Source organism: Protomyctophum parallelum (genome assembly GCF_964188405.1).
Source record: "Protomyctophum parallelum genome assembly, chromosome: 9".
Lineage (NCBI taxonomy): Eukaryota > Metazoa > Chordata > Actinopteri > Myctophiformes > Myctophidae > Protomyctophum > Protomyctophum parallelum.
Window position 1 is genome coordinate 16,560,057 of NC_139706.1, and position 25,378 is coordinate 16,585,434.

At 44.2% G+C, this 25,378-nt stretch overlaps 1 protein-coding gene across 2 annotated transcripts; it reads right to left on the reverse strand.

The window, feature by feature from the left end:
* Positions 1 to 586: 586 nt before the first annotated feature.
* Positions 587 to 24,757, reverse strand: LOC310864870 (uncharacterized protein). 2 transcript variants are annotated; one of them, XM_083773687.1, is made up of 11 exons: positions 24,493 to 24,757; positions 20,322 to 20,440; positions 19,683 to 19,707; positions 15,996 to 16,042; positions 15,417 to 15,809; positions 13,883 to 14,115; positions 9,645 to 9,750; positions 8,716 to 8,862; positions 5,002 to 5,062; positions 3,395 to 3,558; positions 587 to 1,216 (listed from the first exon to the last, which is right to left on the reverse strand). In XM_083773687.1, exons 1-11 carry the CDS (start codon positions 24,662 to 24,664, stop codon positions 1,199 to 1,201), a joined length of 1,485 nt encoding a protein of 494 aa, XP_083629813.1. In that variant the 5' UTR covers positions 24,665 to 24,757; the 3' UTR covers positions 587 to 1,198. The 2 variants fall into 2 exon arrangements, with proteins under 2 accessions (XP_083629813.1, XP_083629812.1); XM_083773686.1 differs by having other exon boundaries at positions 15,417 to 15,821.
* Positions 24,758 to 25,378: the final 621 nt, after the last annotated feature.

Here is a 25,378-nt window from a genome sequence, read left to right on the forward strand (position 1 = left end):
GCTTTCTTACCTTTCTTTGTAGTTGTTACGTCCCCACCAAAGAGGTCCAGGTGTTTTTTTTTGTGCAAAAACTCCTTATTGGCTATTTTCCCTACCATAAAGCCCTCAATGAATTGCATTGAATTGAATGGGGCTATGGGGTGTTGTGCTAATTTGCTTATTTCCATCGAAATAAGTAGTAAAGTGTGCCGCTTGGGATATTATTTACATTATGAAGAGAGGATATACAAAAATATAATACTTTTGAGCAATGGAAATAAGCAAATTAGTACAACACCCCATAGCCCCATTCAATTCCAATTCTATTCATTTAGGGCTTATGGTAGGGGACATAGCCAATAGCCGTAACAACTACAAATAAAGGTAAGAAAGCCTTCTAGCATGGGATTCTCCATTAACATAAAAGCATGACAAAAATGATCTAAACAAACAAGGAATTACAAATATCCCCTGTAAAGTTTCATGTATATATAAATATACCATTCATTCATAAAGTAAAACAAGGGTTAATAACCCTAATCCTAAATGTAATAAACATACATTAAACGGTTGTTTAACAGTTAACATATGTTAGATGGTATAATAATGCCTGCACATGCAGCACGTTATAAAAATAATTCCATCCACTTCCAAATATATTATAGATTCCAACTGGAAGCTGTGTCTGCTGGTTCGATAATTATCTTATAGATACTCTTACGCTTATAGGTATCTTGTAGATACTGTAGCATATTATGCGCAGATATAATATATTTAAAAAACAATAGTTTCCAGATGGCCTCTATCATAATGTGGGAATGTAAGAACATCTTGCTACTCCAACGTATCAAACAACAGAAGTTTCATAGAAACCAGCTGACGGGCACCTAAATGCTTGTTATGCAGGTGGGAAAATGAAAATTCCCGATGGCAAGTCGAGCACTTTCACCTGGCATAAGCGCTTCGGATGCTTCAAATAAGAAGCTTGAATCCTTGGAGGGAAATACAGCCCATATACAAAACAGAAAGCCTCCAGGAAAATACTGGGGGAATCTTAAAGGTCTTCTAAGCATGCAGGCTTCTCTCCAGGACAAGTTCAAGCTTGAACCAAACTCTAAACATTACCGTTGTGTCTTCAGGTTGTCTTGCCGGACAGATGAACACATAGCTTCGTGAAAAACCGATGTGCCCAAAGGGATCCACCAGTTCTACGTATGTTCTAGGCTGCATAGTTCCCCTGAGGAAAGAAATCAATGATTCAGTGCCACATCACATCAGTACCGGTATATCAAAAATGCATTATGGCATTACAACAAGTCAATTATATAAATGCTGCTTAACTATTTAAACATTTAACCAGAATATAATTCAAATGTATTTTTTTAAATAGCCGGTGACATGTAAAAAATCACACCTGTGTGAAGTGAGGGGCGCTAATAATTTTAACATTGGCTTTCAAAGTTTGCAGGACTGGCCCCCCAGACTTTCCTACTAGGCTGAGGAATATATACCACCCTTTTCACATTGGCCTGTTATAGCGCCACCAACAGGTGGATTTTTGCAAAACACATTTTTGGAACAAAATGCCTCAAATTGCCAATTGCCATCCAAGGCGTAAGAAGAAATGCCACCCTTTTCACATTGGCCTATTATAGCGCCACCAGGAGGCCACAACCTGACCTGCCCTGGTGGAGACCTGTGCCCTGAGGGGCACTTTATCTAGTTTATTATTATTATGTCATGCAGTTCAATTAATCAGTCATGTTCTGTGTGTGTGTGTGTGTGTGTGTGTGTGTGTGTGTGTGTGTGTGAGTGTGTGTGTGTGTGTGTGTTCCTTTGCCCGGTTTCGCTCTGCTTCTTATCAGTTCGTTCATGTACAGTATCTGATTGTTCGGGGAAAGAAGCTTTTTTGCAGTCTATTTCCAGTCTGTGGGCGGCTGGCTTTGCTGACACAACGTTCGGCATACAGGGCTTCGATGGGGGGAGATCACATCCGCTGATGCGTTCGGCTGTCCGCACAACCCTCTGCATTGCTTTGCGGTGCAGCTGCCATACCAGGCAGTGAAGCAGCCAGTCAGAATGCTCTCTGTGGTGCCTCTGTAGAAAGCTTTTAGGACTTTGGGGCCCATGCCAGCTTTCTTGAATCTCCTCAGGAAGTAGAGGCGTTGTTGTGCTTTCTTCACCACCCGCTCTGTCTGTACTGCCCAGGTGAGATCCTCAGTGATGTGCACCCCCAGGAATTTGAACTCTCTGACCCTTTCCAATGCAGCACCCCCGATCTGGGAGGTCTCCTGTTGTCGAAGATCAGCTCTTTTGTTTTGTCAACGTTGAGAGCCAGGTTGTTCTCCTGGCCCCATTGTGCCAGGTTCTCCACTTCTCTCCTGTAGGATGATTCATCATCGTCTGTGATCAAGCCTATGACTGTGGTGTCGTCTGCAAACTTGATCACTTTGTTGGAGCTGAACAGAGCCACGCAGTCATGGGTGTACAGGGAGTAGAGAAGAGGGCTCAGAACGCAGCCTTGAGGGGCTCCTGTGCTGAGGGTCAGAAGTCGTTACCACCTGGCGTCTTGTCTGTCAGGAAGTTGAGTATCCAGCTGCAGAGGTTTGTGTTCAGACCCAGACTCTTAGGCTTGATGTCTAGTATGGGGGGATTATGGTATTAAATGCTGAGCTATAGTCTATGAACAGCATTCTCACATATGACTTTTCTCTCCGGATGAGAGATGGGGGTATGGAGAGTTGTGGCGTCATCCGTGGATCTGTTCTGGCGATAAGCAAACTGTAGAGGGTTGAGTGTGGGTGGCAATGTGTTGTTGATCATCTCTCTGACGAGTTTCTCAAAGCATTTGCTCACTATGGGTGTAAGTGCTAAGTTGCTAACAGGACTCGAACAATGGTTGCTGTTTTGAAGCATGCTGGGAATTTGCTGTCACTGATAGAGGGACGTTCGTTTGTGGATCCTTTCCACCACATTCCAGCGCTGAGGTGTGATCTGCAGATCCATTGTGTGAGTGTTTGTGTGCGTGTGTGTGCACGCGTGCTTGTGTGTGTGTGTTAGGCTGCGCAACAGTGACACTTTCACACGGTGGTAAAAAAACGCTATTTTCGGGCTCGGACCCAGCCAGGGAAGGGGCACGCATTGGTATGCAATGGAGTGGTTACACAATTAAAAAAATATCACAATTTTGTAGTAGCTAACGTCAAACAGGCTATTTACAGCCTCCTGTTCTACTTGTGTGAAAGAGCAATTCCGGAAACTGTGCAGACCTGATTCCCCGAACATTTTTTCCAGAGAGGCCATACGACATTACCTGTGCATTTTCATCAACAGTGCTTATTACATCATTACATAGGTTTTGATGTTGTTCTTGGGTAATGAGTGAGGTTATGATCATGATCATATAACCACTGACCGGTGTGTGCAGGTAGCTGCCCATGTGCAGCAGACACTCCAGGGTCTCCATCATCAGCTCTTTGCGGAGAGAGAGGAGCCTGGACTGGCTGGGACATGAGCTCCTCTCCAGGTCGCGAACAATCACATTCTGAGCCAGCACCGCACACTGCAACACGCTCAGCCCTGCAATCACAATTACACACCGTAAACAGGTAGGCAGGCAGACAAACAGACAGAGGTAAACATCAGGTATCAGGTACGGTTGCCCATAAACCATCTCGTCCCTCGATTATTTCACGCCGACCGCTCGGTCCGCCGGTTCTTGTATTATTTATTTTGTTTTACTGAGAATTAGGTTAGAAATAAGTTTATGGTTAGGCATCGTTTTACTGGAGTTAAGTTTAGCTTTCTAAAACGGTTAGTCTCAATACTTGATTCTGATTGGCTGGTTACCGTCACGTGACCGTTGTAAATTTCACCGATAACCCACACCTTCAATCACTTTATATCATTCCCAGCCGATTCCGCATCTCTGTAGCTGTACTGGGGAAGGGGAGCGCTTGATTGCCTTACAAACCCATGCCGTGCGGGCGTCTAAGCACCGCCCGGCTCATATGACTGTGAATGTGTGGCTCCAGGCGGCCCCATAAAGACATCAAGCGCTATTCTCCCGTCACATAGCCTACTTGCAAGGAAGTAAATGGTAAATGGTGCATTTATATAGCGCCTTTATCCAAGGCGCTTTACAGAGATTGTGCATTACATTCACCCATTCATACACCGATGGCAGCGGAAACCATGCAAGGCACCAACTAGCACATTAGGGGTTCAGTGTCTTGCTCAAGGTCACTTCGACAGTAACTCTGGGGGAGCCCAGGTTCGAACTGGCAACCTTACGGTTACCATCCAGGCACTCTACCCCTGAGCCACCGCCACCCCCTGAAGTGATGTGGCTCGCTCTGGTGGGCACAAAGCGTAGCTACTTTTGTGAATTTAATAGCTTTATTAGGTTAATATTGCTATATGTTTCTAACCGTTTTAGAAAACCAATAAGCCACTCGAGGCCCCAGCTTACCGGGTATTTTACAATGGCTGGGGGGTAGAAGCCTACGCCCCCAGCCCCCAGCCATTGTAAAATACCCGATAACCTGAGACCTCTCGTGGCCTATTGCTTAATTTACTTAGGTTACTTTAGGAATACCAGTTCCACCGGCTGTACGCCCGGGGCGAGTTGGTAAAGGGGCGACCCATTTGGTATTCAAACCTCAACCTGAGGTTTCACCTGTCATTTTCATGAGAAGTTTAACTGAAGAATGTTAACTGTCAAGCCTGGACAATCTCATAAAAACATCGCTGTTGTTGTGGGTTTGTCATGCCAAGTGACGAGAGTCATTCTTCCACTACATTGGTACAATAAACCTTTACTGTAACCAATAAGGCTTCAGACACACACCAACACATTGACAAGAATGCAGACAGATTGCATACAAAAATTGCAAATACCTCAATTATATCTCCTTGGAATAAGGCATCAAAGGTAGGTCTTGTTTAGACTGATCTTGCTCAAGACAATTAAGCCTTGAAGTTCAAGCAAATCATAAAATAAGGTTACACTAGAGTACATACCATAGTTATCCGTAGCTTCCACATCCACATAGACACCATCTTGCATCATGCGTTTCAGAACCTAGAGTAAATAAACATCAGGTTGAACACTAAAATAAAAGGGCTCATATTTCAAACAGTTGCCACGTTCGTCCGCACCACAGAGTCTGAACTAAAAGTGGGTCTCATCAAGATATTTTGATTATGGACGATTATCTATCAGTAGGTTATATTGGGTAATCTGATGATCTACAGTACTCGTTTGTGACCTGACTTCACGGTCAGTAGACTCCATTTTGAGGGCCACTACCACAGACTGCATGTTAAGCAGTAGATAGCGTTGCATTGATAGAGTTCCTTCCTTAGGGTGGTCCTAACTCCTAAAGTAGTATACATACTGCCCACTTGCCTAACCACCAAAACAATCATTTACTGTACACATAAGCAATAAGAGAGCAGAACTGCAGATTCTTTATCCTCTTGATTTCAAATTGCACGGGTTGGGTGTCATTGAGTTGTAGCATACATTAAGAGTGAAGAACACACTAAAATGTAGGTGCGAGAAGAATACAGGTATACAATGTATACCCATAATGTGATTCCACTAGTCCTATGTTATCACACATGCTGCAGTAGTTTATGGAGCCAAACAGGTGAAGGTCTCAACAGTACAAACAAGTCAGACTGAGTCACTGAAAACGGCATGCATGAAATATTTGAAAAACGACAGAAAGAACCCAGCATATGAATATTTGGTGCAACAGTAAAATATTGCCTCTGGAGACAAAACCAGTCCAGTGGGTTTTTAACAGAAATGTTTGTCTGTTCACCGTATTACTCCTCGATGGGTTTGAACTGATAATGCCACTCACCACAAGTGTCATCTATATTAACAAGTGAGAAGTTGTACCCAACACATGGCAAGAAACCCAAAGCCACAACAGCTACGTCGCTATTGCAACACCCACAACACCATCTTACACACTACACTCACACACACGGGCAGTGACGTCACACAGTTACCCTTCGCAGTGTTGCAACGCTATCTCCTCCTATCACGCCCATCGACCACACTCGACACCACCCGCCAAAAAATTTTCATTGCAGTGCCACCAAAGATGCCTCCCGTCCACACTCACGGCGGCAATGCATTTGTTTACTACAAACATTATCGCCCCAAGCACCCACACCCCCGGAACACTGTTGCCCTTTAACCACGCTAAATTCGCCAGGTCTATGCAAGTGAGCACAAATTACATGTGAGAAAATTCATTCACAAGCCCACAAATGCCATTCAACACACACTACGACTCGCTTACAATTCGCGAACCTGGCAACTACTACTCCGTCTTTTAATTGGCTACTAGCTCTCAGCATGTGCTGCTCTGATCTCCGAGTCTCCCTGACAGTCCTGTCCACTGTCCGGACTCCGCAGGAGAAATAAACAAGGAAGGCGAGGAATTTTTGCCTCACGATTTTGCTTATTCCTTCTAAATCTCTGTATATAAAATATCGCTCTTTCAGCGAATCTCTTAGTTACATCAACATTGTTCTTTGACAGTTTTTGGTTTGTGCCAAACTATTACAATTACACCGTTCGAATTCGCCATTTCGCCTGCCAGCCATACTGCCGAGTACATTTGATTGCGCACACACACACACGCACACGCACGCCTGGAAGCCACGATCTCTCTCTCTCTCGCCACGCCACGCACGCACGCACACACACACACACACACACACACACAGGAATAGCCGTGCAGCCTATACACGGCGGCAGCGAGACAGGACGTTATAATCTTGAGTTTCATTAAATAACTGTCTTTCTCCGCACGCGCACGTGCGCACACAACATTATTCAAGTGAAATGCGTAACGCCAATATTGGTCTAATATAGGCTACCAATATGTGGGTAGCCAACAGGGATTTACCCACGGAATGAATATATATACCGGTATATATAATCATCTATACCAGGGCTGCCCACACTTTTTATTTACTTCAGAGCTACTTTCAAAACGACCAGCTCATATACCCACCAAATAAAACTATCATCCCATTGCTGAAAATAGTTACAAAATGTAATTGAGGAGCCTTTCATAGGCTACATACAGTGGTGTCCCGTTCGTCTGTACCAGGCTGACTTCTATAGGTTTTGAAAGGTACCTTTCATTTTTTTATTCTTTATTTACCCAGGGAAGTAGCTGAGCACAGGTGCTCATTTTCAGCAACGCCCTGCACATCGAAACACACACACACACACACACACACACACACACACACACACACACACACACACACACACACACACACACACACACACACACACACACACACACACACACACACACAAAATGTCATGTCAAAGGTACCTCTGGACGCCACACCTCTGATGGGTGGGGTTTAGTCTTAAAGGTATATTCAGTGATTTCACTTAATTCAAATATCACTTATTTTTTTGTTTTGTTGTGATAATCCTCCCTACTATAGAGTGTGCTGGCCATATAAGGAGTTCCTCCCTGTCCCCAGTTAACCCCTGGGGGTCAAAAAACCTTAGGTTTCGTTTTTTACTCTCTATCCTGATTGGACGAAAGGCTGGGTCCCACAGCCAAAAACGAAACCTAAGGTTTTTTGAGTGAAATCACTGAATATACCTTTAAGGGGTGTGTTTCTTTCACCCACTGTGTAATACAATAAATGGACAGTAGGTGGCAGTAGTACAGAGCCATAACGTGTTGACTACACTACACTACACTAATAAGGACACATAATAATAACTAATAACCCATCCGTTACTACATGTGGAGTCAACTCCCGCAATTTCCTTCTTCCCATAGTGCGCGGCAACGTAACTCTGGGATGATTCTAGTTCTTAACATTTCTGCACCAGTAACGTTACTACTTCTATACTAATTCTTGAATTAACTGGAATTAACTTCATTCATACATTGTTGTTGTCCTATAACTTCTTGTGGAGCTTGTCATACTTATGCTAGTTTACTTTAATAAACCTAGTCAAATTAATTTAACTCGAGCATCACTTGCGTTACTTCACTTTCGCTCTTGTGTAAGTGCCAAAGAATGATGTCCAAACCATGATATCCTAGCCAAAGCATGACATTTTATCTGAAATCATTCCTCAGTGCAGAATGCAGAAACAATGTCATCAGTAGAATGAAAACACGTGTGCAAACGCCCACTAGAAGTGGTGGAGAGGCCGCCAGGATTGAGAGGGTGCTTACTCAACTCGGGTAGAGACACGTGGTTGATAGTCATGGAAAGTAAGTAAGTACATTTACTCAAGTCAGAGGCAAGAAAACAACCAGGTGCTCAACGGAGACGTGCAGGTAGATAAAAGATGTAAAAAATAGGATCAATCGGGATAAGACATCAATTGAAAAAAGGCGGAGATCCGGGCTCTCAAGAGGAGAGGAATCTTTATTAAACCATAAATATTATTCTCCTCTTTTTAATACTCTAAAGTACTGTATTTCCAATTCCCAATACTTTTAGTTCTACTCCACTACAATGCGTCGCAATGCGAGCATTGTGAGCTTGTAGATCTGCTATTTTCATAATAAGTACATTTTGATGCCTATACTTTCGTACTTTTACTCAAGTACATTTTGGATTCGACTTACTTGTAACGGAGAGTATTTCGATATTACAGTATTGATACTTTTACTTAAGTAACAAATGTGAGTACTTTTTACACCACTGGTGGTTTACACTCACCTCCAGGACACGGACATATCCGTTCTCAGCGCTGAGGTGGAGGCAGGTCTTTCCTGAGCCGTCTCTCTCGTTGATGCTGGCACCCAGCTGGATGAGGTCCGCCACCATCAGATGCTGGTTCTGTTTAGACGCCAGGTGCAGAGCAGTCTGGGAACACAAGCAGCGTTGCCAGATTTAGCGAGAGGAATAAGCAGCCAGGTCTATTGGAAACTAGCCTCTGTACCCAGGCTTTCATTTTCGTCAGCACAAAAAATGAAAGCCTGGGGAAATGCATTGGTCGCTCTGGTCTAGAAGTGAGAGTCAACCGTTCCGGGTGGGCGTCGCTCCAAATGATGTGACGTAGTGCTGCACTAGGGGGGAGAGGAGGGACCGGGGCTGACGGACAGATCGGTGAACCAATAAGGGCGTGCGCAAATCTCATGCGCGACCCGCCCCTCTAGAACAGAAACCGAACACGTTAGCTCAGGCTAATTGGAAACAAGCCCAAAAGAAGCGACTAGGCTACGGCTATTTTGTGAGCTTGTAGGTTTAAGTAAGTAGCCTTGCCAAGCCATGAGGCCCATAGGGCAGGAGCCTATCTCCTGTTTCTGTAGCGTGAGACAGCTTGATGTACAAGTACACCCCCTGGACATGACGCTAGTATGTCGCAGCTTGTAGGTTTGCTATTAAAATAATCATAAATATTAATGTAAATCATTAGGAAATAAGCAATTACCAATATTTACAAGCAACCTTACAGGAAGCCCAAAGCACAAAGTTGCTTATAATAAGCAGACATGCCGTTGCTTCGCTGGGTTGTCGTAGATAACATATTTACAAGCCTTGCGACATGTTGTGAGCTTGTTGGTATAGGATTTAAGCAAGCAGCTACATTACATGTCCTGTACTGTAATACTCTAAACAGGAAATATTTGTTTGTAGAGCATTACCATTCCGTCTCCGTCTTTAACGTCCAGGCTGTTGAGTGCTGCCATCCTCTTAGCGACGGCATAACCCTGAGCTCTCTTCCCCAGACACACAACCCTGTGTAGAGCTCTGGACAGAGGAGTAGAAACCATAGAGAATGAAAACAACATCATCATAATTATACTCATGGCACAAAGAAGAGGCATGATGCAGTTGCATTATTTGAATCTAAACTAAGTGTTTTTGGTCATAAAAAAACGCATACCCAGGTTTTATTTATCAACTGTAGCTGACAAATCAGTGCAAGCTGAAGACCCACTGTGAGAGACCTCACTAAAGAAAGGCTAGAGGACCGGGGGGTAGTCTGACAAACAAAAAAACTAGCAGACAGACTAGCAGACACACAGACAGGCAGACAGACATAAAGACAAGCAACTAGGCAGGGAAGGGTAACTAGGACTAGCAGACTGGGCAAAGTGAGAGCTAGCAACCCTAGTAACAGGGGAACTGACAAATGGAGGAACACCAAAGACAGGGCTAGGCACTGGGTTAACATGAGGGTTAGTAACAGATTGTGGGTCAGGGAGCTGAAAAACACCCCCGGGGTCCCGCTGCCGTAGTGCAGGCCGTGACGGGGCTGCACCGCTGCAGGCGGGAGTGCAGAAGGACGTGAAATGGCTGCAGGCGGGACTGCAGAAGGACGTGACGGGGCTGCAGGCGGGACTGCAGATGGACGTGACGGGGCTGCAGGCGGGACTGCAGATGGACGTGACGGGGCTTCGGAGGAGGCGAGCTGCAGCGGCGGGGCCTCAGAGGCGAGCTGCAGCTGCGGGGCCTCAGAGGCTAGCTGCAGCGGCGGGGCCTCAGAGGCGAGCTGCAGCGGCGGGGCCTCAGAGGCGAGCTGCAGCGGCGGGGCCTCAGAGGCGAGCTGCAGCGGCTGGGCCTCAGAGGCGAGCTGCAGCGGCTGGGCCTCAGTAGCGCTTTGCTGCGCCGGCAGCGCCATGGCGTCGCTCTGTGGCGGCGGATGTATCTGGGAGTTGATGGGCGGCGGTGGCCGCGTCTCGGCGTCACTCGGCGGCGGAGGCCACGTCTTGGTGTTGCTGGGCGGCGGTGGCCGCGTCTCGCCGTTGCTGGGCGGCGTTGGCCGCCGCGTCTTGGCGTCGCTGGGCGGCGGAGGCTGCGTCTCGGCGTTGCAGGGCGGCGTTGGCCGCGTCTCGGCGTCGCTCGGCGGTGGTTGCCGCGTCTTGGCGTCGCTGGGCGGCGGTGGCCGCGTCTCGGCGTCGCTGGGTGCCTGTACACGGGGTAGCCAGTTGCACTGGCGGAAGCGACGGCGACCACTCCTCCTCCTTGCAGACCCAAGACAGGCAGGTTCCATTCTCACGAACCCCAGCCGTATCACTGGAGAAGGCTGGTCACAAGCCAACTGAAGGCTAGAAGGCTGGGAATCAATGGAAACAGGAGTGGCCGGCTCGGGGCCAACAGGTCGAAGATGGTTCCTGGATAGCAAGGATGCTAATATGGAAGTTAATTGTCTGGCCGTTCCATCCACCAATCTTGCGAGGTCTGGTCTCTTCTTCATGAAACAATAAACCTCCTTAAGAGCCATCCTGAGCGCGGTCTCCTGCTGTTGAATACAGGAGGTGTTCTTAACAGCTGAGTCCACATAGCTTTTGATAGCTAGTAGGTCAGCATCAATGTCCTGGAGTTCTGTTGGGTCCATGTTGGCCAGATCAAACTGTCACGATGTGTGTCAGGTTGTGGACCCAGATGCAGAACAAGCAGGCAGGCAGGTAAAGTCCAGTATTTATTAGAGCAAAAAACATATAACAGCTTACATGACGAGGCAACAGCAGGACAAAACAGGCAGGAACACAAAGTAACATCAACTTTGATCTGGCAGTGTGAGAGCAGATTGAGTCCAGTACTTATAGACTACAGGCTGAGTGAAGCAAAACACAGGTGAGTGTAATCAGGCAACTGCAGACTAACGACAGAATGGAGACAGGTGTGTAACAGGGAAAGAGGCGACAAGACAGGCAACAACTAGGCAAAACCGGAAATACTAAGACACACTACAAAATAAGGGTAACAATACACAGTTCAGAGTCAGATCATAACAATAACTACTCAAACAGTTACCGGTAAGGCCATAAATAACACATTAATTTGAGATTACTGGAAAACAAAGCTAAACACATTTTAAATGTTATTATAATCATTATAAAACAACTAGGAAAGGCTGCATTATCGTACAAGAAAAGGAATATCCCTGTAGATTTATAGTGTCCTCCTTGTGGCATGTTTATAAAGCCAACAATACAATGAAGTATAGGCAAACATGACAGAAGTTTGTCATGTTGTCATGCTGCTGTTTGCTCATTGAGTGATTTTCTCACCATGCTTCTTAGTACCACAGCTAGTGATGATGGATGTGCAATATACATAATTTGCTGCACCGTCAGTCATTCAGGTTTTGTCATGATTTAAAACTGCAAAGAGGCTCATGGAAATGCCAAATAAATTAACCCCTATTGTAGTGATGACTACCTTTTTCTGACGAAAACTAAATGTAAATAAAAACGAAGCTACAGTATGATGACTTGTCTTAAACTATGACTAAATATACTGCCAATTTCGTCAACAGATATGATATCAAGCCTGTGTGGCATTAGAGTGACCATGCAATGAACCTTTGAACCTATGAACCTCTATATGCACATACATTGGCCAAACATGCATTTACCAGTAAGACACCGTAATATAGACGACGGGCGACCGAAGGGCTGACACACTCTACCGGAATAATGTCACTTCATTATGCACGTCATAGAAGTTTCATTTTAAATTTAAACTTATATGAAATTAAGTTTCATATAAGAATTGTGGTCCAAACATAAATAAACTGTCTCAGCGATATTGTCAGGGAGTTGTCTCTGTGTCGTCACAACTGTAAATGTGTAATAATTTGACGGCAGTAACAACGTTTTCTCTTATATCCATGAGTCAAACTACCGCGATCATGGGAAATGGATGTTAAGTCCCTGGCAGTCAAAATGACCAAAGCGATCTTTATAATCTTAATACTTATGGCACAAACCAACTATTTTCTAAGAAGAACAATATTGATGTAACTAAGAGATTCGACGAGTTAGCTATATTTTATATACATAGATTTAGAAGGAATAAGCAATCGTGATGCGACATTTCCTGCTCTCCGGAGCGAGTAGCTTACACTTTCTGGAGTGGGCGGTGGCTTACAGACTTCTGCCGGCGTGTGTGTGTGTGTGTGTTTAGTTGCGACCGTGTCGTCCGTGTGTGTGCAGCATTACATGAAGAGCGTGATGTGAAGAGCGTGATGTGACGGAAGCCTGTGTCAGGCTTGAGCGTTACCGTTACAGGCTTCCTGCACATTTGCATACTAAGGGCCAGACAATGACTATTCCACAATCTCCGAATGCTATATACTCTGGAACTACACCTCCCGAAATCCGAATAGGAAAGCTGTCATTTGTTTGTCATTTCCGTTCACGAAAATATATTAAAGAAATATCTTTAAAATTTATTTTTTAATGTCCATTTCAGCTAAGCAGCAAGCTAAATAGGATTAGTATTATTTTGATTTATATTTGGATACGTTTTTGCGACTGTAAAGACGAAACGGATTCACATCTGCTTTATCGCATGTTCAAGATCAGAGCTTCCGCGCTCCAGACGGAAGCATTTGAAAATTGCGGGAGTCTCTCTCTCTCTCTATATATATATATATATATATATATATACAGTATACACACACACACACACACACACACACACACACACACACACACACACACACACACACACACACACATTAGACATGTTTCATTTACAGTTTGCTAATAAACAGGTACGATTTCACAACGAATGATTCACTCATGAGTCATTTCATAATTTTGTTTCAACAAAACTGATGTGAGAGAGAGACAAATCTTTATCAGACAAAAGATAATCAACGCCTTTTTTCCCAATCATTGACGGTGCTTCAATCGGGACCGATAGAGAGAGAGAGAGAGGCACGTTCACGCATGCGCGCGCGCACACGAGCATGCACGCACGCGCACACACCACCAAGGGGTGTTAATTTGTAGTTCCAATTATTCAAGGGTGCCCGAGCCAGCCTGCCCCCACATACTAGACGTCGCTGCTTTTACTTAAAAGAAAAGAAACAAGGTTTTATTATGTTGCTGGCCAGGAAAAGTAATTCGGACCAAAACACACTTACGTCCTCCCATTGAGGTCCATGGACAGCAGCAGTGAGTCAGGGAAGTGTCTCAGCTGGCTCTCCTCTCGTTGCAGTTGGCTCCAGAAGAATACAGTGCTGTCCTGATTCCACCTGGGACTCTGGGGATCCACCCACTCCTCCACCAGGTTACCCCTTATCCTCCTGTCTCTGTCCACATGTCCGTCTTGCTGCAGATCACATCTGGCGTACAGCGGCTCACGAGGAGACGAGGCCTGATAGTAGGGGTGAAATTATTAATATCCTACTATAAATGCACCACATATCTGCGTGTCTGCGTGCGTGTGTGTATGGTTGTAATGTACGTATAACTCGAGAACCGTTTGCCCCACCGACTTCACATTCAACACACGCGTTCCACACCAGTGCCCGTTATCGAGTCGGTCGGACCCATGGTTCTCCAGAACCACCACAAAAGGCTCTGCTCAGGCTCTGCCAGTGTAAATGATTAAAATCTATCCACAGAAAAGTTATAATTCAAAAGCTACAGTAGCTAGCTACCGTTTCTTATATCTCAGGTTTAGGCTATTAGTATCACTTGGCTATCAGTAGCATAAAATAAATTGTTCCATGTGACAGAGGGGTTAAAAGTTGAATGAAAGTTGCGCTATATGGTAGAAATAGGTCAACAATACAAATGACTCTAGTTTTGTGGATTCATTTATTTAGTGGCCCCCACACCCCCACCAAATGACCGGAAGTTTAATATTCACCATAACCAGACCAGAACTCCCGCTCAGGCAATCAATTAATACCTTTGAAACTACTAAATTAATGGCAAGTATTTCCCACAGCTTTAAGTAAAACAAATCTGAACTATCCTTATAAGGCTGTATAGCACTGAGCATGAGAGATTATGCTGCCCATACTGTGAGCATTGAGCAGCTATTTGGTCAATGCTGATGTTTAGTACTGCATCTAGCACTCTGGTGCACCCTAGCCTGGCTAATAAGCCAGACTCAAATCACGTCGTGTGCCGGCAGGGAACTTTTGTTTTGCCAGCGGCTGATTCGGTCTGGTTTATTAGCCAGGCTAGGTGCACCCATCCATGGACTTCTGTAGGGAAGACTTCATGGTCCGGCATTCATAGCCTTATAGGAGAGTGGACTCTACAGATCATGCAGCTACAGTAGTAAAAGCCAAAATGTTCATGTGCAAACTGAAAGCTGGTAGAAGGCAGCTTATTAGAAATGCTGTGCTTGTTAGTTGTTTCTCTATAGTGTGGCTTTGCCACTGATCACTGCATTGTGATATATGCAGTTCTAAACCCCATATGATAAATTGCTACACATAGCTAAAGATTGGACAGGAAGGCCAGTCCACGCTAACATCTTGTTTGTCCAAGTTACCATATTTTTAATAAAGGTCATCTTATATTCATGCATGATTTAAAGTGCAGATTTATTTGAAAAGTGTAACTGAACATGCTCTCTGTCTTCCTAACTGTGCGATTAATCACCTGGATTAATTGAATGCTCTAAATGATTTCTAACAAATTATTTAGTTGCAGTCCTACCTGGTAGGACTCTGGAGAGTAGCAGGTGAAGGACTGGGGACTAGGAACCATGTCTTCAGATTCATCACTGCTGCACCCTGACCCTTGGTGTGACAAAGTCACCTGCAGGTCTGGGTTGCAGCTGCCGTCATATTCACCGGACGGACTGTTGACGCCAGTGAAGTCGTAGCTTGTCGTTCTGGGCATCTCAGCCCCATACTTGATGGAGTAGGTGTATAAATGAGGTTCAGGACCCCGAGGATTATCAGCAGGCTCAAGGGAGCAGCTGGGGGAGACGGGTGGGTTGGGAGAGTTGTGGGGATGAGGGCTGTGGGTGCTGCTGGTTCTGAGATCCTCCTCCAGTACCTCTACGATGATGGCCAACTCCTCCAAGCTCTTTGTGGGCTGTTTCCTCTGAACAAAAAACTGTTAAAATTAAGCATGAACAAAAGGAAACGGCTATGGAATGAACTCATCGCTGACACATGATTTTACAGTGTTTGTCCTGGGGGTGAGATGAATCGACTTCACACCATCAAAGTACTTTATAATTACAATTACAATTGATTAAATTGCGACATTACTCATGTGGAAACACACCTTGCTGGTTCGGCGTTCCCCACATGTTTTCACTCGTTTCTTCTCACCTGAGAGAGAGAGAGAGAGAGAGAGAGAGAGAGTGTTGTATATAGAGCACCGAAGTCCTGACGTAACTCGCTCATCCCTTCGATTCCCCTGGTTTGCGGAAGTAATTTCTCTATGGAGAATAACATGGGGTGATCTTAATATCGTCTACTATAAGCGTTGTGGTCCAAAAATAAACAAGCTGTCTCGGCGTTATTGTCAGGGAGGTGTCTCTGTATCGTTTGCAACAGTCAGTCACTCATATATGATACAGTCTGCTTCTAGCGAAAATCTAACTAATTCAGCAGCAGTAACATTAGCGTTTTCTCTCAGTCAGTTAATTCTTCATATCCATATGAGTGAAGCGGCCGGGGTGACATGTTTATTTTTCAAACACAGTTGTTATATGAGGCGATCTAAAATCGCCTCAATGGGGATTTCAATGCAACTAAACAAATACATGAACCTGGGGACTGACGCCCTCTACTGAAAGTGACGTCAGACTTCGGTGCTCTATTAAAATACCATACAGGAGAGAAATGTTTATACGACAAGAGAGAGAGAGAGAGAGAGAGAGAGAGAGAGAGAGAGAGAGTGAGAGCAAGAGAGAGATAGAGAGAGAGCAATGATGAAGGCTTGAACCAAAACGCTTGTAGGGGAGAGCCGCCAAGGTTGTAACGCTTCACGGTTGTAACATGGACGTTATCTCTTGATTGGTCAACGCCACCATGACGCCATCGCGTCAGTATGTGTACAGCAACGTACTCTACGTGCCCAGGAAGTTTGAAGTGTTTACCTTCATCCCACGGGGAGCTATTGGCGAAAAACTGATTCTTCTCAAAAAGCAAAAAAATTACACCTGGAGTATATGTGTTCTACAATTTCTTTCTTTGATGTTGGTGAATAAAAATCCACATGGATGTCTTCATGCTTATGTTCTTCATTAGTTTGCATCGTGTTTAGACGGAATGCACGTTCATTCTGGTCTGTAAGCAACGGCAAAGAAAACTTGCAAAAGTGGATCAATTGTAACACACGCCGGCTCCATTCAATACCATTATAGGTCATATTTACACAGTTGACATATTGGCCAATATTATATGTTCTAAAATTGTATTGTATTGTGTAGTGTATTCTAAAATTATTGTAGGGTTGTATAACATTGTACAACTCAATAAATCAAACGTTTGTTTAATCAATGTATTTCCCCACTGAACTGACCAAAAAAAGAAAAAAAACCCAAACTGGTACACCCGATACTATAATATTTCCCTTATTTTTGATACATTTTCTTATCACATCCATGGTATGAAAACAATGCTAAGGAGTTGCTTCAATGAAATATAATTGCTTTAAGCTGAAAACGATATGTTTAATGATGTTTGTTAGCGTTGTTACATTTATCATGCATGCATGCCGTTACAATTAATCCGACATGCGCAGCAATTGTAACACTGGAACAGCGTCCACGTTCGGTTTAATAACTCCCGACCTGTTTTATAAAAAAAATAACTTGAAGTGGTTTATGGTAGCAGACATGTGTAGGTCCGTTGCCTGAAAAATGTGTAGATAAACGGAGTAAAAAAATGAAACGTGCAAAATGTTACATCCTTGGCGGCTCTCCCCTACTGTTCTGTAACCTAGAGATCAACTGCCTGATGGACACTCTGGTATTCTCTATAAATTGCCTTCTAGATCATGCACCTGGTTAGAAACTACTGAAATCAGTTGGAGTTGAGCTTGCATTAACTTGTAATTCTGGATTAAAGACTAAACCGAATTCCCCGGCTTCTGCCAACAAATATATTCTAGAATCTAAATATTAAACTCAAGAGTTAAATGCCAGGGACGACAAGACGAGATAGGGCCAATTATGCACTGATTGCCATGGACGATAAGACGATTAAATAAATAAAAGAAAATAAATTATACTATTTTTTTCTTTTTTTTCATATTTTGAAAATTTCCTCTAATCTGGTGTGCAGGTGATGACATCCACATGACATGCACAATATAATTAAAATGTAGGCTATTTATTTTATTTATAATGGGCTTCGGTGGCAACGAGAGCCAAAACTGGTGACCACGAGGTGGCGCTGAAATTAAGGTGCCTTTCACATTTAAAGCTCACTAGTAGATTTCTTCATGCACTCTTACAGGCACAAACAATCGAACATCTAACTGTAAACATAAACAAAAATAACTACTAGTCTTCTAATAAAAACTGCAGTACTAAACAACATATTCATCTCCTTTGAACATAGCAAATTTCATTTTTATTAATATATTAATGTGTATGTAATATACTCCTTGTATTTGAGCCGTGACTATGGCTCCAAACCCTGAACTCTTATTGGTGGGACCATTTATGACATGGCCATTTTGTGTTTAGTTCATGTTCTGTAATGCCTTGAATGTTGTGGAAGCATGTGTGTTGCCTTTGAACACTTATGACAGTCCTTAATAGGTGTTGGACTTATTCTGTATGTTCTGTATTTTGGTTTACTGTTAACTCTGTTGTTGTTTTGGTTGTGTCTTCTTTTGTAGTATTGTTCTGTGCCTTCCTGCATCCTCTTGTTGAGTGTTTCCTGTTCTGTCTTACCTACCTGATTATTGTATCCTAGTCACCTGTGTTCTGTTTGCCTGTTAGCCTATCCTGTGTTTGATTGTATTTTGAGTTCACCTGCAGTGTCCTGTTACCTCTGTCTATTTAAGCCCTTTGTTTGCAATGTGTCCTTGACTTGTTGGTCCGTAGACCTTTGTCTAGTGAGTTTTGTGTCTGTAACGTCTTGCCTACGTTTTGCCTTTTGGAATACCCCTGATTTATAGTCAAATAAACACCTTGAAGATAATCTCTACTCTGCATCTGGTTGCCTGTTTTTGGGTCCTGGATTCCTGACAGTTTCTAATTCTATTACATTAAATTGGCTATTGTATCAGACAGACCTCTGACAATGGTGTCAGATTTGGGAGAGGTGCTCTCTGTAAATAGTACAAAGTAAATGGTCCTGCATTTATATAGCGCTTTTCTCCAGTATGTGCTTCACAATGTATTTCAGATCGGATTCAAAGATGGCCGCTTTACCACTGCTGCCCCGTGTAAACTATGTTGTTTGAGCCATATTCATTCAAAATAAAATAAACTTGTTTAGATTATTGAACCATGCACCGGCAGTTGTGATCCCATAGCCTGAAAGTACATTTGGGTAAACGTGTTTCGTTGACAATCAATCAGTGACGACCGACCATAGCTAACGATTCATACAATTCTGTGACCAGAGTGTTTGTGCCCGTTCAGAGTATGGGATGGGATTGAAAGCACAGCCAATAAGGAGAAAGTCATGAAAAGGTCACTACCACTGAGTGCGCGTTCGGAAATACCACACCGGAGCGCACTCGCCTATTAGTTTGCATTGCGCAGTGGGCTCAGTGCGCTATTTCCGAACGTGCCCCGAATATAGATCACAAGCAATATAGATCACAAGCACTGGGGAGATTGGGGTCAAACGCAATCAAACAAGCTGGGGTCCTTGAAACAACAAAAAAAAGGTTAAGAATCAATGATGTAGACTGGTCTGAAGCACCAGCATTTCAGCATTGATGACGCTGCAGTACAGTACCGTGTTATCAATGAGTGAGTTATATGATTTAGGTTTCACCTACCTTTGGAGCTTTTCCCAGAGTCCTCCTGTGATCAGAGTTGGGCATGTCATGAAAGGAAAAGAACAGTTATTTCATGTCTTCCACACCCAAGATAGGAAACAGTAGTAGGGTTACTGTATGCGTCTTGCTCTACATCAAACTGATGTTTTAGGTCAGGGGTTCTCAACCCGTGGGTCACGACCCCTTGGGGGGGGTCGCCAAATTATTTTGGGGGGGTCCCCAAATTATAAAAAAAACATATAGGCCTATATATATTTTTGCAACTGAATGGCTGGAAAATGGAAATTAAGAGTTTACATAGTATGTGGTGTATGCATAAACTTTCCTTAATGATTATATCTGGTTTCAGTATTCATTTATGGTGTATTTTCTCTATTATTTTTGCAGTCAGTTTGTATTGGTGGTGGGGAGGGTGCGGGGCGGGGGTTGCGAGACATGGCCAAAGCATTTCCGGGGGTCTCCAGCCAAAAACGTTGAGAACCCCTGTTTTAGGTAATCAGCAACTTATTTAAAAGCAAAAGCTTTACTGTGCATCATACGCATCACACTTCAGTCCGCTATACTGTATATCACTTCTGACTAACAGTAATATGTATTATGTATGCAAAGACAGGATTAGGCCTAGGCGTACTTATTTACCTTCAGGTCCTGAAGGTCCCATCCTTTAGCCAGGCGGATGTTTCTCAGCATGTCCTTTACAGGCATTTTGACACGGACTCCCAGGTACCTCTTCCCATTGTGCATGGAGCCTTTTGCATCTTGAAAGAAAAAGAAAAATCACACCCGTGTGAACTGAGCGGTGCAGGCTGTGTGTGTGTGTGTGTGTGTGTGTGTGTGTGTGTGTGTGTGTGTGTGTGTGCACGTACTGTACTCTGTAATGTACTGTGCTATTGTTATAGTGGTCAGTTTGAAACTCAACAGCTGTACTGTAGCCCTTTAGGCTGCTCAACAGTGCCACTTTAGATACTTTACATACATACATGCATGCATACATGCATACATACATACATACATACATACTTAGGTATGCGGTCTAGCTTAAACTTGGACTCAGGGGGGTGGACGCCTCTGCCTTGCATAGTCCCCAGTGAATAGGCAGTTGGCCCTTCACTGGTAACCCTATTTTGGACTCATTTTAAATATAGGAAGGTATTGCGGGCAGGGATTTTTACCAAAAAGGCCCCCCCCCCCCTTTTAAAATACACACACACATACATACCTACATACATACATTTCAGACGTTTTAGCAGTTTTTAAGGACCCACTTTTAGGCCAGTGCACCAGAGCAAATTCTTGCCTTTTTTTAAACCCTACCCATTCCAACCAAATACATACATACATACATACATACATACATACATACATACATACATACATACATACATACATACATACATACATACATACATACATACATACGTATGCGGTCTAGCTTAAACTTGGACTCAGGGGGGTGGACGCCTCTGCCTTGCATAGTCCCCAGTGAATAGGCAGTTGGCCCTTCACTGGTAACCCTATTTTGGACTCATTTTAAATATATGAAGATATTGCGGGCAGGGATTTTTACCAAAAAGGCCCCCCCCTTTTAAAATACCTACACACATACATACCTACATACATACATGTCAGACGTTTTAGCAGTTTTTAAGGACCCACTTTTAGGCCAGTGCACCAGAGCAAATTCTTGCCTTTTTTTAAACCCTACCCATTCTAACCAAATACATACATACATACATACATACATACATACGTACGTATGTATGCTGCCTGGCCAATCAGCGACAGCTAGAGGCGGGATCAAGGCAGCACTGTGTATGCCTTGATCCAGCCTCTAGCTGCCGCTGATTGGCCAGGAGGCCGTTTGGTGGGCGGAGCATCGAGTCTGTCTGAGAGTTCCCAGATGGGAGCAGGAGGGGGGGGGAACCCAGTGTACTCTCTGCTGCCCCATCTGGCGGAGTCAGTTGACACTAGCGTTGACTCCCATTGTAACAATGGAATGCGGAAGCACTCATTCTATCTCAATGGGATATAGTTACAATGTTTAGAAATATAGCCCATAGCACCCTAGGCTGGCGCAGCCACACTTCACCCGCCCCTATTGCATATGCCCCGACCCACGTAGCCCAGCGCAGTGGTATATTATAGTATCGCAACGCGAGGCTAATAGCACACCGCTTTGCAGCGAGATCAAAGCGTGTTGCCACTCTTAATATATAGAATTGATATGGTGATCAATTGAAATTAATGTGAATTTGTTTTTTGTATATTTTTTTTTTTTTGTTTAATTGTTGTTTTTTTGTATTTTTAGTTTTTAGTTATAGGCCATCTGTATTTAAGCCTATTTGCTTTATTCAGGACCCCAGGAAGACTAGAGGCTCATTCATGTGTCTCTAATGGGGATCCTTTAATAAACATAAAATTTGTCTTATTTTATCCCACGATCTTGTAACCCATTTTAACCCCTGTGTCAATTATCTAATGTGATCCTGGGCTTTACATACCCTCCGCCAACCTGAAGAGAGCAACGGACTTGAACTCATGCTTCCTTCATGCATGAGTGTCCAAGTTGCTTATTGTCTTTAGACAACTGCTTGGGTACTGCCACACAGGAGCGGAAACCCGTTTTGCGCTGCCGACAGTCTCGGCTGTCGGCAGCCGAAAAAACTGGTTTTTAGACAGCTGGTGGATGGAGAAAATGCTCCACTTCCGCCGACGACTTGCGCGACGACCAGCTTACATCTGACGCTCTCCACTGCGGCAGATGTAAGCTGCCGACAAGCATAAAAATGAAGTGTGTCACCCGGCAGTGATAGGCACTAGCCAATGGAACAGATGCAGCCTGCAGGCCATCTACGAGCGGGGTTTCAATTGTAGTTTTCTTCTTTCACAGACCCAAACGCCCCTGGGAGGGACTTGTGAATGTCGAGGGATACAGGGGGACATCTGGGCAGTGGGCACCTCGAAGTAACATTCTGTCCAAATTGTTAACAAAACATTGAAAAATCGTCTGAAGAAATGTAAAGCAGTGGTTCTCATGTTTGCTTCAGATCACCCCTGTAATCTTTTCATCCATGGCACCCCTGGCTGAATTACATTGTCATTTACTGTAACCCTGATCCTTGATGACATTGAAAATAACTTTATACTTTATAAAATAGCCCCTTCTCATCATCATCATCATCATCATCCTTCTCCGTGGTGATCTAGTGGTTAGGCTTCGGCGCTCTCACCGCCGCGGCCCGGGTTCGATTCCCGGTCAGGGAACATTGTTTTATGATGAATTCCTGTTCTGTTCTTTAACTATATAGAAGTGTCTATTTGTACGTCTCTAAATGTTTTGATGAATTGAACAATGTGGACCCTGTTGTAAACAAGTGTAATGCTTAATTGGGTCGTCCACTCACAGTTAACAGTCTTTGTATTGAGTTTGTGCTTGAAATGTACTGTAATTCTGCAAACTGTTATTAAATATTTAAATCAATCAATCAAAAATCTCCTTCTCCTTCTCACCGCCGGGTGACACACTTCATTTTTATGCTTGTCGGCAGCTTACATCTGACGCGGAGGAGAGCGTCAGATGTAAGATGGCCGTCGCGCAAGTCGTCGGCGAAAACAAAACTAGTGTAGCCTCGGCCGGGAGGCGAAACCGGGTTCCCCGTTCCAAAGGCACGTACGTTAACCAGTCGACTAGACAGTCATGACTCGATAGCCAAGTAGCAATGCAGCAGCTTATAGCCTACACTAGAATGCGCCTTTGTCTGTGTCAACATCTTGTCACTCAATTGTCACTCACGCCCACTTCGCCAACCAAGAAATAGAGGACTATACAGGCCATAAATAGGCTTCCGTGTGCGTCTCCTGAGGGGACCGCCCAAAGCCCCGGAAGAAGTCAAAGTGTCGGCAGCCGACAACCGAAACTGTCGGCTGCGCAAAATCTTTTTCCGCTCCTGTCTGGCTGGGGCTCTTGACCATAGACTGTAAAAAATATGGACAAAGCGTTCCCCGGGTCTAACATGAACGTAAAATGAAGCCTGTAATAATATGCTAATTCCTGATGTAAGTCGCCATCTTTCTAGATCCGTTTGGTACCAGCTGGCCATTGGCTGGCTCCGTTTTGTACCAGCTGGTCATTGGCTGCCCAGACAACAAGGCGGGACTTCCCCCCTTCTTCTCCGTTGGTTTTTATTTTGACTCGAGTGGGAGGAGAAGACTCTTGAGTGGGAGGGGAATCCCGATCATAGACTGTAACGGTAGCCACGCCCCTCAGAACATACGCGACTTTATGGTCATTTTTTTAATTAATGGGACCATAATTTTCCAAAAAGAATATTATGACATTAGAAATTAGACTTTAAACTAGTGACTGGAAGAAGAAAGTATTCATGACCATGTTTATTAAGGTAATACAGTCGAAGTTGGGCCAAAATACATGGGCCTCTATGGAGCTATGGGGCTTTTTGGGTCCAGTCCAGCGCCACAACAGGCCATTATATGAACTACCGATTTCAAATGAGGCTTCACGAAATATCTGGCTGACTGCCCCCCTGCTCTTGTCAGACAGACGCGTGCGCGCGTGCGCGAGCGCACGCACCCCCTCACACAGAATAAGAATACGTACACGCGCACCGCACGCACACGAAGCAAGCAGCCTAAATATAATATAATATTCTTTCCTACGACCAATGTCACAGAGGCTAGCATTTGCAGCAACGACACAGATTATGCCAATCTAGTCTATAATCTAAGTATTACCATTTGATTAACCATATATGCTGAATCAACATGCCAGGCGGACAGCTGTGCAACTAACCTAACGCGCGCTCCGCGTCCTCCACATCCAGAAGCGTCAGGCCCGGTACAGGTGAATTCGGCTCTTGCAGGGACGATGTGGCAGGGTCCCCCGGAAGAGGTGAGCAGCCATTTGAAAAGAATACGTCTCCACGTTCCGTAATTTCACCTTTTGGTTTATAACGTACCCTCATCTCGTGCACCCACGTTTGCAGGAAAAAAAAAACAAGCACTTGAATGTGAAAACGTAGGCTACTCTCTATAGGCGAACCCGGGAGTCCATAAAGCCAAACTCTCGCCTTTGATGCTAGATGTGAAACGGCAGTTATTTTCTATCTTACAACTGGGCGTGAACGAGTCTCCTTTTAAGGCTGAGCTCAGATGCTATAACTCGCAACACCTGTTTTTCCAGGTTGTTAGTGCATGGTGGAAAAAAAGGTCTTGGCTAAAACGTAAAAGTATCAATACTGCAATGCAATATTACAAGTTGTAGGCCTAAATGTCCGGAATTATAATAATTTGACTTGAGTAAAAGTACAAATTAATTAAGTAGCCTGTAGGCCTATATCACTTTCTACCAAAAGTAGAAAGCCTAGGCCTAATGTGATGTCCAATTTCACAAGTTTTCAAATGTATTAAAAACATGAAAATGGGTGCTGGTGGCGTGTTCTCATACATACTCATGCCCATACCCGAGGCGGGGTTGGCGAAAGGGCCTACATTCTGTGTGGAGTTTGCATGTTATCTCCGTGTCACCTAGGTTAGGTAGCCTACTCTTACAAAAAACATGCAGTAATCCTGGTCTCTAAACTGCCTCCCCCTGGCCAGCCGGGGCGCCTGATGGAGGGGAAAGGAACTGGTTGGATGGAATAACGTGTTCCTTCCACGCACTACGTCCAACCAGGAAA